The 16,013-nt window shown below is 49.1% G+C and overlaps 2 protein-coding genes across 2 annotated transcripts; one reads left to right on the top strand and one right to left on the bottom strand.

Annotated features, from left to right (window-relative positions):
• Positions 1-17: 17 nt before the first annotated feature.
• On the top strand, positions 18-1,448 carry LOC134368551 (heat shock transcription factor, X-linked member 3-like). Its single transcript, XM_063084985.1, has 2 exons — positions 18-497; positions 924-1,448. Exons 1-2 carry the CDS (start codon positions 18-20, stop codon positions 1,446-1,448), a joined length of 1,005 nt encoding a protein of 334 aa, XP_062941055.1.
• A 1,324-nt stretch (positions 1,449-2,772) lies between these two features.
• On the bottom strand, positions 2,773-4,064 carry LOC134366576 (EOLA-like protein). Its single transcript, XM_063082938.1, has 2 exons — positions 3,812-4,064; positions 2,773-2,996 (listed from the first exon to the last, which is right to left on the bottom strand). Exons 1-2 carry the CDS (start codon positions 4,062-4,064, stop codon positions 2,773-2,775), a joined length of 477 nt encoding a protein of 158 aa, XP_062939008.1.
• Between the last annotated feature and the right edge of the window lie 11,949 nt (positions 4,065-16,013).

Genomic DNA, 16,013 nt, shown 5'->3' on the forward strand with positions numbered 1-16,013 from the left:
TGATGACAGTGTAGCCCATGGATAGTCAGGATACTGAAGACCGTGAAACCAAGCTCGCCTCATCTTCTGGTGGAGAGCCAGCAAGCGGGGTCCCACCTGATCCAAACCTGGATCCCAGGGAGGTATCAGACGTCCAAGGTGACCAAGCCGTGGGACAAGATTCAGACTCCCAAAATGATGAACAACCAGCAGATCAAAACCAACGTGCGTCCAGTGTGGAAGAGGACAGTGACCCCAGAACACTCTCCTTCCCGAGGAGGCTCTGGAAGATCGTTGAGGATGACGCTTTCGAGTCTGTGCGCTGGGATGACGATGGACACACCGTGATCATAGAGGAAGACCTTTTCCAGAGGGAAATTCTTCGCCAGAGAGGCGCAGACAGAATTTTTGAAACAGACAGCATGAAAACCTTCATTCGCCAAATGAACCGCTATGGATTCAGCAAAACACGCACAAAAGCCTCTTCAGCTGATTCTCCAGGGGACAAGAAAATTATGGTAAAGTAGAAAATACTCCTCTTACCCCTTTTCTCTGTTACACAAACATCTTTACAGGACGCCAAGGTGAATGATATACTACAAGAGTTTCATTTCTGAGGACAACTTTAACATGAGCTGTTATTCATGGACAGATCAAAATCTACACTTTGAAAGCACAGATTTTGATATTAAACTACCACCCCCTTAGAGATACTCTGTGGGTAGGAGTAGAGACTCAGAGCCAGGGAATGTCAAATGTACAGACTGCCACCCTCACTTATGAATTGTTTCTCTCTAGTGAGGTCATGCTATAGGACACAGTGACACTGGCCAACACCTTAAACATTTCCTTTCTCCATCATTAAATAAGACCCTGGTGATTCTGGGGAGAAAAGGAATGGACATCTAACCTCAGACTAACTAAAATGTTTCCTTTTGTTTCAGCTTTACAGTAACCCCAATTTTCAGAGAGACCAGCCTGGGCTCCTTGAGAACATCCACAAAAAAGGTGACCTCAGAAACACTGCTCTGCCAGCAACCTGTGCACCAACCGCAAAGAGAAAGAAGCTGGTACCTACGAGACATTCCCTGCGAATCCAACACATTAAGGCCAAGAAAGAAGCCAACAGCAAGTCCCAGGGGGAAGCCCCAAATGTCCAGGGACCCAGTAACCCTCAGTTCTCCATCTTCCCTGGGGGTACCCTGTCTAGGGGCACTGTTGCTAGACATCCCATAGGAAATCGTCCTCCTCAAGAGCCAAATGATCCGAGCGGGAGGGAAGGCACCTCTGTGAATGTTAGGTTTGAGCCCAGGGCCAACACTGGGATGGAAGGTGCACGGCATCTGCTCCCAAACCTCCCACTTCACCAAGGCAATAGTCTCCCAATGACCTTGTATTACATCAATGATCCAACTCGGACTGATACCCTCTTATTATTTGCTCCCAGTGAGCCGCCCAACGAGGAGTAGGAGGGCTGATTACATGTTTGCATTCTGTGAACAGTTTAAGGACAACCCATGTCCCTAAACTCACAGGCCACTGAGTATAAAAAGTGCCACTTACTAACGGTGAAGCCATTTTTAGTCTTAATAAATACAACAAAACCCCATGGTAGCAAATAAACCACATAAATGAGTATTGGGACTCCGTGTCATTTCTAACCGTCTATACCACACATGTCTCACTGACATGAGGCTAAAGACCCTGCCCAAGACAGGCTTGGTCCCCGTTCTCTTCCATTTGAGGCAGCAGCATTTCCACACACTCAGCAAAGGATTTGCTAGAAACTGTGAGGGCTCGCCCAGCATGATCCAGTCCCCTGAGCCTCGCCTGCTGCTCAGGAGACAGAACAGCCTCACTCCTGACCTTGGGAGTATTACCTTACATTATTCCTGTACCTTGAAACAAGAGATTCCTTCCTCATCACTGTCCCCACAATTTTGCCAGGAAGTTTCTGTTCCATAGCTGAGTGTCCCAACCCAGCACCCAGGGTCCCTCCAAAGAGGCTGCCCCATCTGCCAAGGGAGGTACGAACACTATGTCCTGGCTCAGAAGAGACCAGCCACTCCAGTCCATGCCTGGCAGGAAAGCCCATGATCCTCATAGCTAACCACCACTAGAAACTTTGCTGGGAAATCACAAAAGAAAAACAAAGATTTGCTACAAAATTATAACACCACTGATCACTTTGCAAAATCAGCCTCACTCAATGAGAGCTGTATCTCAGGTCCTTTGTTTGGATGTGAAGAAGCTCTGTGCTGCGGGCGACAAACAGGCTTCATGAACCATTGGCCTTCATGACTGGGGGACGTGTGTACAAGAGACCTAGAGGAATCTGGAAGGATGGACAGCTGCATGTTTCTAAGTCTGACATCGTCTTCCTCCTGGCTGAGTCAGGCTATTGATGGCTGGTCACTCTCGGGCAAACATTCAGTGCCTGGACCCACGCTTTACACAAGGTCACCAGGATGCTGTTCAAACAGTTGACGACTTTTGAACAGAACAAAGACTGGGGAAAAATAAGGGAGCGCCAAACACTTCACAGTTACCTTCAACACATTTATTTCTACAATCCAGACATTAGCAAGACCAAAATGACCAGCAACACCCCTATTTCCTTCAAGTAAGCGCAGAAACCCATTTCTGTGAGTGCCATGCAGTGGGAAGCACGCTACAATGCAGGGGTAATCCACACTTAACTTGATCTACATGCACGTGCACCAAGATCGCGAATCAACGGTGCCATGATTTAGCTGGTTTCTCAGCCACGTTCCTCTCAGGAGCCCACACACGTCACACCTTCTGCCCCAAAGGGATCAGGCGCTCTGGGATGTCCACCTGAAATATATCCTTTCCCCCTTTGCTAGGTAAGGGCTCCAGTAACCACCTGGGGTTGGAAATCGCAGTCAGGTACTTCCGCTGCGGGTTGGTCAGGACAGCTTGATTTTCCAGTTCCACGACCTCCTCAGGAGCTAAGTTTTCGGGACACTCCAAAGATTCCCCAACGTCAATGAGCCCTGTGCACAAAGAGAGAAACATACAGGTGGTTTTCCCTTCCATAAACCAAGGCCTGCCAGTGTGACAACTTGGTTATTCAAAATTACGGCCACTACAGACTTAGATGACATCACCACAAGGACAGGAAGGGCAGCAGGGCCTTCTCACGGAGCACAGATGATGAGCCAAACATGTTCCGGGAATCCTGGGTGAGGCCGAGGGAGCTCTCCTGAAATGAAGAGGACAGGGCCTGCTCCCCTGTGAAGCCACACAAGTAACGTGCAGGCGCCAGCAAGACTGCTGAGGGTAGGAGTTTGAGAATGGAAGGGCACCAGCCACTGCACGGGAACATGGAGACAACGAGGCTCTGAGGCAGTTCACCAGGGACAGGTGCGGATGTGGACCCCCCACCACCCACGGAGGTGAAGGGATTAGCCCAGGGTGTCACTGGTGGTGGGGACAGGGCAGGCAAGTGAAGCCAGGCAGGCAGCCAACCCACAGAATGTGCTGTGCTGCCTCTGGTGGTCTCTGCCCCACACACGCACATGCACAGCCCAGCACCACATGACATCATGGACCTGACCCAGCTTCACAGGTCAGAAGAGGAAACCGAGGCCCAGAGCAGAGAAATGATTTACCGGAGGAGAGGCAAGCTGGGCCTGCAGACCCCAGCCCAGGGCCCCTTGCTGCCCCCTTGAAGGTGCGTTGCTTAAGAAAATTGCAGCAAACACACAAACCAGTTCAAGCCAAAAGAGAAGCCCCCAAACTCCCCAGCCAGATCCAGGGTGGCAGCACTTGGAGTCATCAGCACAGCGATCAGCACATCGTCACTTACCAGCTACCTCTCCTCGGCCGAACTTTTCCCCTTCCCGAAGCAAGGCCTGAATCTGAGCGGGCGTCATCCCGAGCCTCCCCTGCAGCAGCTCCCACCAGGCATCGTCTTCCCAGTCCCTGTTAGCAATGTGGATGGCAATGGTATGGTTCTGGTGGCTGTCGAGCAGGGGACACCAACGTGACTTCAATGTCTTGACCCCGTTTAAGACAAAGCCAGCATAAGGCTGCCGGAAGGAGAGGCAACAGATCTTCATCTTCCGCAAGCTCTCTGGGCCTCGGTGGCCTGTGGGAACACAGAAGCTCATCACACACCAGTCCTCCAAGCTCACGGCCAGTGGGCCTGACCTTCACCCCATTTCCCAGGTGCCCTGAATCCACACTGACCTCGATGGTTCACTGCTACCCTCTGTCAGCACAGCAGGCCCAAGGGAAGACTGGGACTGGGAAGGCTGGGATTTGGGTCACTCAGATCGACCTGATGGAATGCTCGGAGAGCTCACGGACTATGGCAGGGACAGCTAGAGAAAGGCACAGGCAGGACAGCGTGTGATCAGTGCTACGACAGAGGTCATCAAGTCCGAGGGGAACACGGACGAGTGTGGGCTAGTGAGAGTCGGGGCTGGCTTCAGCCCTCTGGCAGCACACAGGGACAGTCCTGGGCTCTGCTTCTTCTCCTGCTGCCCTCTCCACACCCAGACCTCGCCGATACTCTCAGCTCCCTGGCTGTGCCAGCCCCAGGCACCGCAGGCCCTGAGCTTCCTGGCTCCTATCCCAGGGCTGCTGAGCACAAGTCCTTGGTATCCAACCTCAGCTCAGCCCTAGGAGTGACCTGTGACCTCAGGTGTCCCCGTCAGGTGTCTCCTCCCGACTCCTTCAGGTGCCACCCTGTTCAACCTCTTTCCCCTGTCCCAGCCCTGAGCCCTGAGAAAGAAATAATGAGAACGAGAACAACTAGCCCCAGTGCACACACACCTTGTTTGTGACAGGCCCTGGGGTGGGCACGATCCATGCATCATCGGGTTGAACCCTCACTGCGAGACCCACTCAACTGCTGAGGACAAGGAGGAGCTGGGGCGGAGCTGCTGGGTAAGCTGGGCTGTGAGAAAGAGCTGGGGGAGGAGGGACTGGGGGTGGGAGCAGGAGCTGGGGGCGGGGCTGCATGAGGAGGAGCTGGGGTACTTGTGTGCTGCACCCTTAGGGAAGGGACTGAATGGCCACCCAAGTCCTCAGCGACCTATCCGACCCCCTGTGTGTACCCCAGAGGGCACTCCAAAGGGCATGGAAGCTGCGAGAGGAGCAGTAGCACTTGCCTGGGGTCCACGGGGCCATAGACTGAGGCTTGCACCGCTGGACTGAACCCCCCAGGCAGGCTCTGCTTGCTCCTAGCCACTCTGTAAATCTCCAGTCGTCATCAGACTGCCATCAGCCCCCTATCGAGAACCCTGCCAAGCCTTCTCCTAGTGCAGTCGGCCACAGCTCGCTCCAACATTATCGCCTAACACTCTGTGCTGGGTCACATTGTGCTGCCTGGTCACTGGTCCCCGAACCAGCCTGCCCTGCCAGGACGCCTTGCTTTATCTCAGGCCATTCCCACAGCCTGGAAGACCCGGCTCCTCTTGACCTGGCAGACCCCTGTCCTCCTTCAGGGCCCAAGTTTAAAGTCACATTCACTGCCTCTCCCACCCCCCAAATGTTAGGTACTTTTGTCTCTGAGTTCGGGTGGCACTTTCTGCCTTGCCCCAACCCTCCTTCCATCAGGCTCTTGTAACCCAGGGTTGTAATCACTGCAAGAGTCGGCCATCCAGCGTCTCCAAGTTCCTTGAGGGTAAGTCCTGTGGGTCACTCATTGCGGTAAGCCGGGTGCCCAGGACACGGGAGCTGGTTAGTAAATGTTGGATCAACAGAGGACGGCTTGCTCTTCTATTCTTGTGAGATGCACCTGCTCTGTCCCTGGGGAAGCTCGAGGACATGAGGTGAGGGGGACAAGGTAGGTTCTCCATGGGACATAGGCCTCAGGGTTGCGAGGGACCCGAAATATCAGCAGCTCCAATTGTCATCCACGCCAGTGTCCCCTCCTGGAATCCTTTCCCCACCCATGGTTGCCAGCTTATGCCGAACCCCCTGCTCCTCCCTGGAGCTGTTTCAAATCATGAGTGAGTGTCCCCTGACTGGTGGGCTGCTGTCCTTGCTCCCGTGTCCTGTTGGTGGAAGAGCTGGAACTTCCCTAATGAGCCGGATACAATACATGGCTTCTAGTGGGGACACCCACGGCAGTGCTGTAACAGCCCTTCCTCTTCTGACTCTGCCAGCTGCTCCTCGCTTTCATGGGCGTGCTGAGGAGCAGGTGCCATTCACTTGTCCTGTGCAGTCTCCCTTAGAGCCCATCATTTGGATGTCACTAGTCTAGACATTTCCCACCACCAACTCTGATTAATCGGTTCTATGCCCCACTACACCCAGTCCTGCTCTCTAAGCGAATTCCAGAGGCTCCCTGTATACATCCCCCCAAAGAACAAATCGACAGTAAGCAGTGAGAGTCACCCCTTTCCTTCCAACTCCACTCCCCAGGGAAGTCACCAGTGTCAATGACTTGGGACCTGCTACTTCAACAGTCAACTTAAAAACTACACGTACCCTGGTGGCCTTAGTGAAACCTTTCAGTAGACCAGTGGGGCAAATGACAAAAGCCATAATCCAGTTTGATTGAGAAGCAAAAGGGAAATGAGGAAAAGCCGGGAGTGATGATTTGAAAAAGGAAGGAGGCGAGGCTTTAGCGGAACAGGGAGGCAGAGGAAGGAGAGATGTTGTAGGACGAAGAGAAACTTCAGCACGTTTTCAGGTGAGTCAAGAAAAAAGAGAACGGCACGTGAAACCATAGAACAGGAGGGATGGGTTGGATGAACAAGGTCCTTGCTCTCAAGCAGGACGACGGGGATGGTAAGACATCTTCATAAAGGATTAATGTACCCTGAAGTGCCTGGGAATAAACAAATGTCACAAGAAACGTGAAGGACCGGCTGTGAGTCAGGGTAGGGCCAGGGCCTCCTGGTTCCTAATTTAGTGCCTTTTGCTCTGGACAGACTTTCACTCAAGAACATGTCATCCAATAAGCACATGAAAGGACGCTCAACTTCATTAGTCACTAGGGAAATGCAAATCAAAACCCCAGTGAGCTACCACTTCACACCCACTAGGAGGGCTGGAATAAAAGAGAAACAAAATAAACGTTGGTGAGGACGTGGAGAAATTGGAATCCTCGTACACTCTGGTGGGACTGTAAGATGATGCAGCAGCTTTGGAAAACAGCCATTCCGCCCAAGAGGAGTCAATACCTAAGTCCACGTGGGAACCTGCATACGAATGTTTATAGCAGCCACAAAGTAGAAACCACCCGAATGTCCCTCGACTGAGGAACGGGTGAACCCCCTGTGGTCTGCCCCTACAACGGAATTCTACTCAACCATAAAAGAGGCACGACGTCCTGATCCACGCCGGAACATGGATGAACCTTGAAAACATGATGACACGTGAAAGCAGCCAGGCACAGAAGGCCACATATTATATAGTCACATTTCTATGGAATGTCCAGAATGGGGACATCACAGAGACTGAAAGTGGATTAGTGGCTGTTTAGGGCAGGACAGAAGAGGGACAGTTAAAGGGTCGGGGGTTTCTTTTCAAGGTAAGGTTTTTCTAAAATTAGATCATGGTGATGGTTGCACAACTCTGAATATACTGAAAACCATTGAACTGTGCACTGTAAATGGGTGAATTGTGCGGTGTCTGAAAATGGAACTGCTTTAACGTGGGCGGAGGGGCTTCCGCAGCTCAGAGCAATGGATAGGAAGGGTCTGTCTGTGACCATGGCCACGTCCCTTTGTGACTTTCTACCTCTGTCTCCTCCACTAGAGGGAAGATTGGGACCCTCCAAGAACCCGCCCCCACTCTCAGACAGCCCTCCGTCTGTTGAGGCTGCAGCCTCCCTGAGGCTGTCCTCTCCTGACTTCCAGAATATTCCCTGCTAGTCAGTCACTGAGCGAGGTGGAGCTGCCTGACAGTGGCTGGGTTCTCTCTCCATGGCGAGGCATCTGGCCTGTGCTAAGAGCTGTGGCCTGCCATCCTCCAGATCCTGCCCTGGGCCCTTTCACCTCCTTCTGCACCCAACAGCCTTCATGCCCTCACTTTTCTAAAGGCCACTCCATCCCCATGCTGGACAAGAAACGGCCCCACCTTGGAAATCCCACTCTCTGGCCTTGGCCCTATCTTCCCAGTCCTGGCCCGACCTGCTACCCCACTAGACCCACAGAGCCTGCCAGGCAGCCCTTTGCCATCACTTCTGGTTGTCCTCAGGACCTTCAAATGACTCCTCCTCCTTTCCCACCTGGCACCGCCCCAGACTGGTCACCGCAGAGACTCTAGCCAGCACCAGCAATCCCTGTCACGATGGTCTGTCCCCTCCCTGCCAATTTTCAGCTTTGGGAAGAGAACCCACTCTCTAGCCCCACTAGCCTGGGAGCTCCTCGAGGCAGGGCCAGTGCCTGCATCGTCTCCACTGGCCTGGCACCAAGCCAGGAACCCGGGACATCCATAGCATTCAGTTAATGCTTCCCAGAGGAAAGTGACCATGTAGAGCCATCCCAGACCTGCTGCATTCTGGTGTGGTGCCACATTGCATTGACGGGCACGGGCACGGTTGCCAGCTCAGGTTGTGTGATTCAAGCCGGCCCTCGGGGTGCTTGGCAATCCATGTTTCCTTAATTGGTCCCCTTTGTTCCCGACAGGGCTCATTTCTTCAACCTGAACTCTCTACCTGGCTACGCACACTCTCAGCACAAGACCTTGCCTCCTACTGCACAGAAAAGACTGAGACCATGCAGCAGGGCTGCTCCATATGCCCCTTGGCCACCCCACATGTGCACGTGACAATAACAGAAATGAGAGTTAATGTTAACTGGGCAGTAAGGTCTAGACCCTCTCTCCCCAACCTCTCCTGGCCACCCTGGAGCAAGACACCATTATCTTCAAGCAAGTATTATATTCAAAGACATTTAATGAAATGCCTTTTGTAACAGCAAAGACCTGGGGTCAACCTAAATATCCATCAAAAATCATATATTCAAAACAATTTTAATTACATAAGGAAAGCCTTACAATATAAGGTTATATAAACAAACACGATAAATACATATATCAATTTCTGTTTCTAATAATGGCAGAATAGATATAGACCAACGTTCTCATTAAAAACAACTAAAATGGTTAATTTTAACAACATCATTTGAAAACATTTAAATCTTCTGAAGAACTTACGAGACAGTAAAAAACCACCGTGACAAGACCTAAGAGCAGGCACCCAGAGAGCTCAGAGCCCCTGCGCACCTACCCACCTGCTCTGAGCGCATTTGCCAACCTAGACAAACTTTGATCTTGGTTTCGGCAGCCTTCCAAGACAGGCAAAAGGGGCTGAAGTCCAGGCCCATGGCCACTAAATTGAGGAATATGACGGAAAATTCTTCCCACATTAAACTGGGACCCTAACATGTTACACCCTTGGGTGACTCAGAAATGAACCTGCCTCTCCCCAATTCAACCCCCAGGAACTACAGGGAAGGCTGCATTGATGCTGGTAAAACAAAGGGAAAGGGTCAGAAACTTATTTAAGGTGGTCCCAGGATAATCACACAAGGAACCTGACAAGGAACCTGACAAAAATCAAACACTGATCTTTGGAAGAAGACACACTTATTCTAGACTTCAAAGATTGCTCCCACACATATTTCAATGACAATGAGCAGTAATCGGCTGATTACAAAAAAAAAACCCAGGCACACAAGGAAATAAAGCACTGTAAGAACCAGTAGAAAAAGAATAAACAGAATGAGTCAAAAACTTAATCAGGCAATTCATAAAAGAAGAAATCAAATTGGACAATAAACACATGAAAAGATGCTCGACTACATTAGTAACCAGAGAGATGCAAATGAAACCATAATATAAAAATTACAAACACAGAAAGGCTGATATTATAACAAAGTCTGACAATACCAAGTGCTGGTGAGGCTATGACACAACAGCAAGTTTTACACATTGCTGGTGGGAATATAAGTTGGTACAAACATTTTGGAAGACAGTTTGATGCCACCTCATAAAATCAAAGTTACAAACACTGTAACCCGGAAGCTCCACGTCTAGGTATAACTCTAGAGCAGCAATTTTCAAACTTTTGGCCCTAGGACCCTTTATATGAGTAGACTCAAAAACTATTGACCTCAAGGAGCTTTTGTTTATGTGAATTATATCTACTGATATTTATCATATTAGAAATTAAAACCAAGACATTTTTAAACCACAAGATATAAGCTCGTATTCCATTAGCCACCAGAGTGACAATATCACGTTTCAGAGCTGCTGGAAAACCACACGGTATACTCATGAGACGACAGTGCAAAAGGCTAATAACATCTCAATGTTAGTATGAAAACAGTTGGCCCTTGCAGACCCCCTGAACAGGTCTCATGGTTCCCTGATCACAGTCTGAAAATCTCTGCCATAGAGAAATATCTGCATAATAATGCTCCTGGCAGCACTCCTCGAAATGGCCCCAAACTGGAAACTACCGGGATGTCCACTAATAAGAGACTAGATTAAAAAAACAGAAAAAGCATAGTATATTCAGACAGTGGAACAACACATAACAATGAAAACATATAGACGACAGTTACACACAACAGGTCATCAACAACGCTGGGGGGACATCAAAACAGATTACTACAGTGTGATGCCATTTATACATGCTAAAACACAAGCAAAACTAAACTCCATCATTTAGGGCTGATACACAAGTGGTAGGATATGCAACAAAGCAACAAAATGACTGCACAAAAGTCAGGGTGCTGGATACCTCCGGGGGAGGAAAGGCTGGGATTAAAGGGTCAACCTGGTCTCCCCAGGTGTGGTCAACATTCTATTTCTCTACCTGGTTGATGGTGACACAGGTCTTCACTCTATATTTCTTTGTTAAACTCTACATATAGGCCTTGTGCTTTTTTTGTATCTGTGTTATATTTCACAATGAAGAGGGAAAGCTATACGCAGTTTGAAACCAATAATGCGAAATACATATTTCTGCACAGAGAAGAGCGTTGACACACTATATTCCAACATGTTAACTGTGGTTATCCCTGGGCTATGCGGTTTGGGTTCTCTGTACTTTTCCACATTTTCCAAGTTTACTAAAAAGAGCACACATTACTCATCATGTAAAGGGTGGGCATTGTCAGACTTGATCTTTGTAGCCTACTGGAGGTATGTAATTTTATCTTATTACAGCTTAATTTGCATCTCTCTGATTACTAATGAGGTTGATCATCTCTTCACATGTTTGCTGTCCAATGGGATTTCCTCTTTTATGAATTGCCTGGTCAAGTCTTTGGCTCATTTTGCTGTTTATTCTTCTTCACCGATTCTCAGAAAACCATAAGATGTATTAAAAAAGACAAGGTTGCCGTCCACAATTGAAAGTAATGAGGATCAACACAAAGGAGAGGAGATGCCATCTGTGGAAATCTATGCAGAAAGCAGCTACCTACAGAGCTTGGAGACATGCCTGATCTAACTAGGATGAGCTCCAAGCTCATCAAGGAGTCTAGGGTGTAATCCTGGAGTCGGCTGAGCTGATACCAGTCCACAAAGATTGGCTCTGATCTGATTTACTCCAACATGTCTATCCTGAGGCAATGTGGTAATGACAGAAAACTTCAGTGACTCACGAGGAATACGGAAAACAGAGAGTGGAATTACAAAGAATGTCTCTACAGCAGCGTTTCTCAACCAGGCGTGATTGTGCCCCCCAGGGGACACTGGGCAATGTCTGAAGTCATTTTTGGTTGGCCAAACTTTTGGTTGGGAGGGGGATACTACTGGCATCTACTGGGTACAGGCCAGGGGTGCTGCCAAACATCACCCACCCCACCCCCTGCCAATCAGCTATCCAGCCCAAATGTCAACAGTGCCTTAGTTGAGAAAATGCTCAACAGCCTCTACCCAGGAAAGTGCTCGGTGCTCAGTGACTCTTCTCCAAGGTAGAGAAGGGCAAATTCCCAGGCTTCCCCACCTTGCTGGGTGTTGCTTAGGCCCCCCCCCCCAGATTTGTCACCACACTTCCCTTGGGTGACAGAGCTGCAAGGGATTACTCAAAGCCCATCTCTTCTAAGCAGTGAGAACCTCTCAAGTGGTTAATCTTCCCCAGAATCCTTGAGCAAGAGGCATTCCTTCCTTGGGAAATTAACCATGAGTTGGGGTTCTCTTCCTGCATTTATTTTCCAGACCAGGAAGTTACAGGAAGAGAACATAGGTGGGGTTATAGTTCAACAGTATAGGTTGGTAACTTTCATTGAAACAAGCCAAATAACATTCCAGTAAGGCAATTAAGTGATCCACCAACAAAAGCTTGATCTCAGCAAACATTCCTTTCTTACAGCAATTTCTCAATATCTTTACATATCAATCAGTAACTTGTCTTTCAGCCAGCGACCTTGCTGTGTTACAAATCTTTATCTTACAACAGAGACTATAGCCTGAGGAAAATTTCCTGTCCTTTGCAAGGTCAATATTTGAAACTGCAAGGCTTTGGAAAACCAGGCCCTGTGAAGTACATTTGCTTTATGAATCCTCAATGGATGGGTTAATCCAAACCTCTTGAGATCCATGCTCTACAAGCTCCTCCAAGGGAGCTGCATGCTGGGCACAATGCTCCCTGGAGGAGGCCTCCCCCATGGGAAAAGCCTCTGCAAATAAGACCAGATCAAGCACACAGAACTTAGCACTGGAAGGACCCTCAGAGCCAGCGAGTCCACCCCCTTCACTGGAGAGAGCGCCCAACAGCTGACAACAGCAGCATGGCATCATGGGAAGGGACAGAAAAGAAAGAGGTGGACATGGAGCTAAGCTATTAACCAGGACAATAACAAACATGTGATCATTTCATAAAAATCCAGAGAAGTAGGCATCATAGTAGAGCTACAAGCAATTAACACCAACCAGGAGAGCTGGGGAAGGCTCCAGGAAGGTTGCAGCATTTCAGCTGGACCTTGAAGTCTGAGTGGCTTTGTGTGGCAGTTTTAAATGCTGGCTAAAGATTCTTCGACACTGTCCCCTTGAGAAGTAGCATATATGTTCTTGCCTTGAATCTGCACTATCCTTAAATGACTCAAACATATAGAATGCAGTGAAAGTGACACTGCATGACTTCCAACGAAGGTCATAAAAGGCCAGGCACTAGGCATATTCCCCCCAATTGAAAACACTTGTTCAAACAACGACTTGTGCATGAATGCTCACAGCAGCACTATGCACAACAGCCAAAGGGTGGAAACAACCCACCTGTCCGTCAGCTGATGAGTGGGTAAGCATGGTGTGGTGTATCCACCCAACGGAATACTAGTCAGCCATAAGAAGGAATGTAGTGTCAATCCACGCTACAACATGGAGAAACCTAGAAAACATGATGCTAAGTGAAAGAAGCCAGACACAAAAGGACAAATATCGCAGGATTTCATTTATATGAAATGTCCAGAAGAGGCAAATCCATAAAGATAGAAAGCAGATGAGTGGTTGCCAGCAGCTAGGGAGGTGGGAAAGGGGAGTGACAGCTGAATGGGTCCAGGGTTTCCATTTGGGGTAATGAAAAAGTTCTGGAACTAGATAGTGTTGGAGTGAGCAGGACTGAAGCCATGTTGGGACCTAAAGCTGCCTGGGCTGCGGGGGAGGTGGGGGGATTTTAACAAGGACAGTTTTTCTCTCCACTCTTGCTTCCCATCCCCGGACTTTCTTATCTCGCTCGCTCGCTAAGTAGGAAAACAATGCCAAGAAGCTAATTAGTACTTTGCAAAGCTAACAGTTCTTTCTTTGAGACTCGAGGAGTTTTGAGAAATGATCAAGGCCAAATGACTGAAGCTGACCTTGGGCACTAGCCAAGTCACTGGTGCAAATCAAAATCTGGCAGGGTCCTGAGATAACAGCAAAGATGAGAACAGAAACCAGATGAAGCCTTGGCAAGACCTTGTACCTGACCCATAGACACGGACCCCTTGTAACTCATGTCTCCTGCTCTCCTGCTTTTCACCTCTCACATTCCATTCCCTCACGCCTTCCTTTAAAAACCCCTCAGTAAATGTAAGTCTTTGAGATGGGACAGCCTGCCATCTCCTTCAGCTGAACACGTCTGCTTTTCTAACACCAACTGTTTGACTTCTGAGTTTTTTCTTTCCTTTTCGAGGGGGTGAGCAGCCAGACCTAAGTCCAGTAACAATAGTGGTGATAGTCACACAACATCATAAACGTATTTAATGCCACTGGAGTGTATACTTTTAAATGGTTAAAGTAGTAAATTGTGTGTATTTTACCACAATTTTTTATTATTTTTATTTTTTTGGCTGCTGGCTGGTACAGGGATCAGAAACCTTGACCTTGGTGTTGTAACGCCACGCTCTAACCAACTGAACTAACTGGCCAGCCCAACAACAATTTTTTAAGTTAAAAAACAAAAAAGGTGTGTGGGTGGGGGCATGCAGCTTGCACCTTATCCACTGAATGAATACTCAGAGCCTAAAGGGCTCTAAGAAGTGCAATAGTCACCATGCTGTAAGGAAGCCCAAGCCACATGCAGAGGCCACACTTAGGTGTTTCAGTGGCCAGCCCCAGCTGAGACATCCTTTATGACATGCGAGTGAAAAAGCCTCCAGATGATTCTAACCCAGTCACCTAAGTCTTCCTAACTGAGGCCCATCCCTGCTGTGTTCTTTTGAATTCCCAACCTATGGAATCTATGAGCATAGTAAAACGGTTGCTGTTTTAAGCCACTAAGTTCACGAAGGCTGATTATGCAACAATACATGACAGGAACAGCTTTCAACCTGGGGAGGAAGGGGGCAAGTGTCTGCTTCACCCCCAGTGACCCACATGGGTCCTGGCTCAACAAGCAGATGTGTACTGAGCACCAGGCCTGCTTTCTGCCTTCACACCTGCCCTCTGTGCCTGTTGAGCTCTTTTACTTGCCCGTAATCCTGTCAACTGGGCCAATTGTCAAGCAAGAGCTGGGTCTAGAGCTCACAGACCCCTCAGGCATATTGTCCAGACTGAGTCACAGACCCTTCACACACCAGGCTGGGTCACCAGATCCCTCACACACAGGTCTATGAGCTAGGTAACCAGCAAACAGGTCCTTGGAAGCCATAGGTTCTAGAGCATGGCTGTGTGTGGTGGCCGCCCAAGGCAAATGCCAGCCAAGTTGCAGCGCCACACAGGCCCACTAACTCCACCCCCTCACACAATTTTCTTACAAAGAATGTGCTGCACTAACCCCAACCTGACCTAAGACAAGGGGGCCTGATTAAATTATTCTATTTTCCCAACAGTGCCCCAAGCCAGACTGGCACATGCTACATGGGTGGGTTTCCTTGTCCTCTGGCTTGCGGTGGGTTTAGTCCATAGATTCCCTTAGTGCTTCAAGTGCCCTTAGAACCTCAGTGGTTTTCTCACAGTGCCTTTAGGACAAATAAACACCTAACAGTTCCACCATCTCACGCTAGCGGAAGCAACAATAATAATTAGAAGAAGAATATCACAGCTGGCTATGCTGTGGCACTGCTTTGGTGGTAATGAACTCCACACTGTAGCAATACTTCCTGAAGAAGATATTACCTCTGATTTGGAAAATAATCCCATGCAGAACCACCTAGCAATGCCAACCAGATGTTTTCTAGCCTCTCCTTTAAACAGATATTCACTGAACAGGGGACCTCTTCACCTATAGCAGTTTTCAGAAGTGTTTTGTTTTGTTTTGTTTAAAGCTGCAGAATCCTCTGACATCATATGAAAAGCTCTAGGTAGAAAACTAATAAAAGCAGAGCTCAAAACTGGTTGAGGCTAGAGTGGGGGTCCAGGTGCACCCACTGCTGTGCTGGTCCTCTCCCCCTGCCCCCCACCCGCCCGCCTTGGGAGAGGGAATCTGCACAATTAGCTGAAGCCCCAGCACTGGTGAGGGCAGCGAGAAAGGCCGCTGGCAGCACACTCTGCAGCCTCACCAGAAGGGTAGACGTGGCCTGGGCACATCAGAAGCCTTCCATCCGCTGGCCCCAGGCAGCACCTGCTTCAAGCAGCCATCAGGACTGGAGGAGAGTGATGGCAAAGGCCTCCGGAGAGAG

The sequence above is a fragment of the Cynocephalus volans genome, chromosome X, assembly GCF_027409185.1.
Source record: "Cynocephalus volans isolate mCynVol1 chromosome X, mCynVol1.pri, whole genome shotgun sequence".
Lineage (NCBI taxonomy): Eukaryota > Metazoa > Chordata > Mammalia > Dermoptera > Cynocephalidae > Cynocephalus > Cynocephalus volans.

Excerpts from the sequence above, each read along its gene's own strand:
- LOC134366576 (XM_063082938.1), bottom strand. The coding sequence starts at position 4,064 with ATGAAGATCTGTTGCCTCTCCTTCCGGCAGCCTTATGCTGGCTTTGTC. Across the intron at positions 2,997-3,811 it reads CGGCCGAGGAGAGGTAGCTG|GGCTCATTGACGTTGGGGAA; the intron begins GTAAGTGACGAT and ends CTTTGTGCACAG.
- LOC134368551 (XM_063084985.1), top strand. The coding sequence starts at position 18 with ATGGATAGTCAGGATACTGAAGACCGTGAAACCAAGCTCGCCTCATCT. Across the intron at positions 498-923 it reads CAGGGGACAAGAAAATTATG|CTTTACAGTAACCCCAATTT; the intron begins GTAAAGTAGAAA and ends CTTTTGTTTCAG.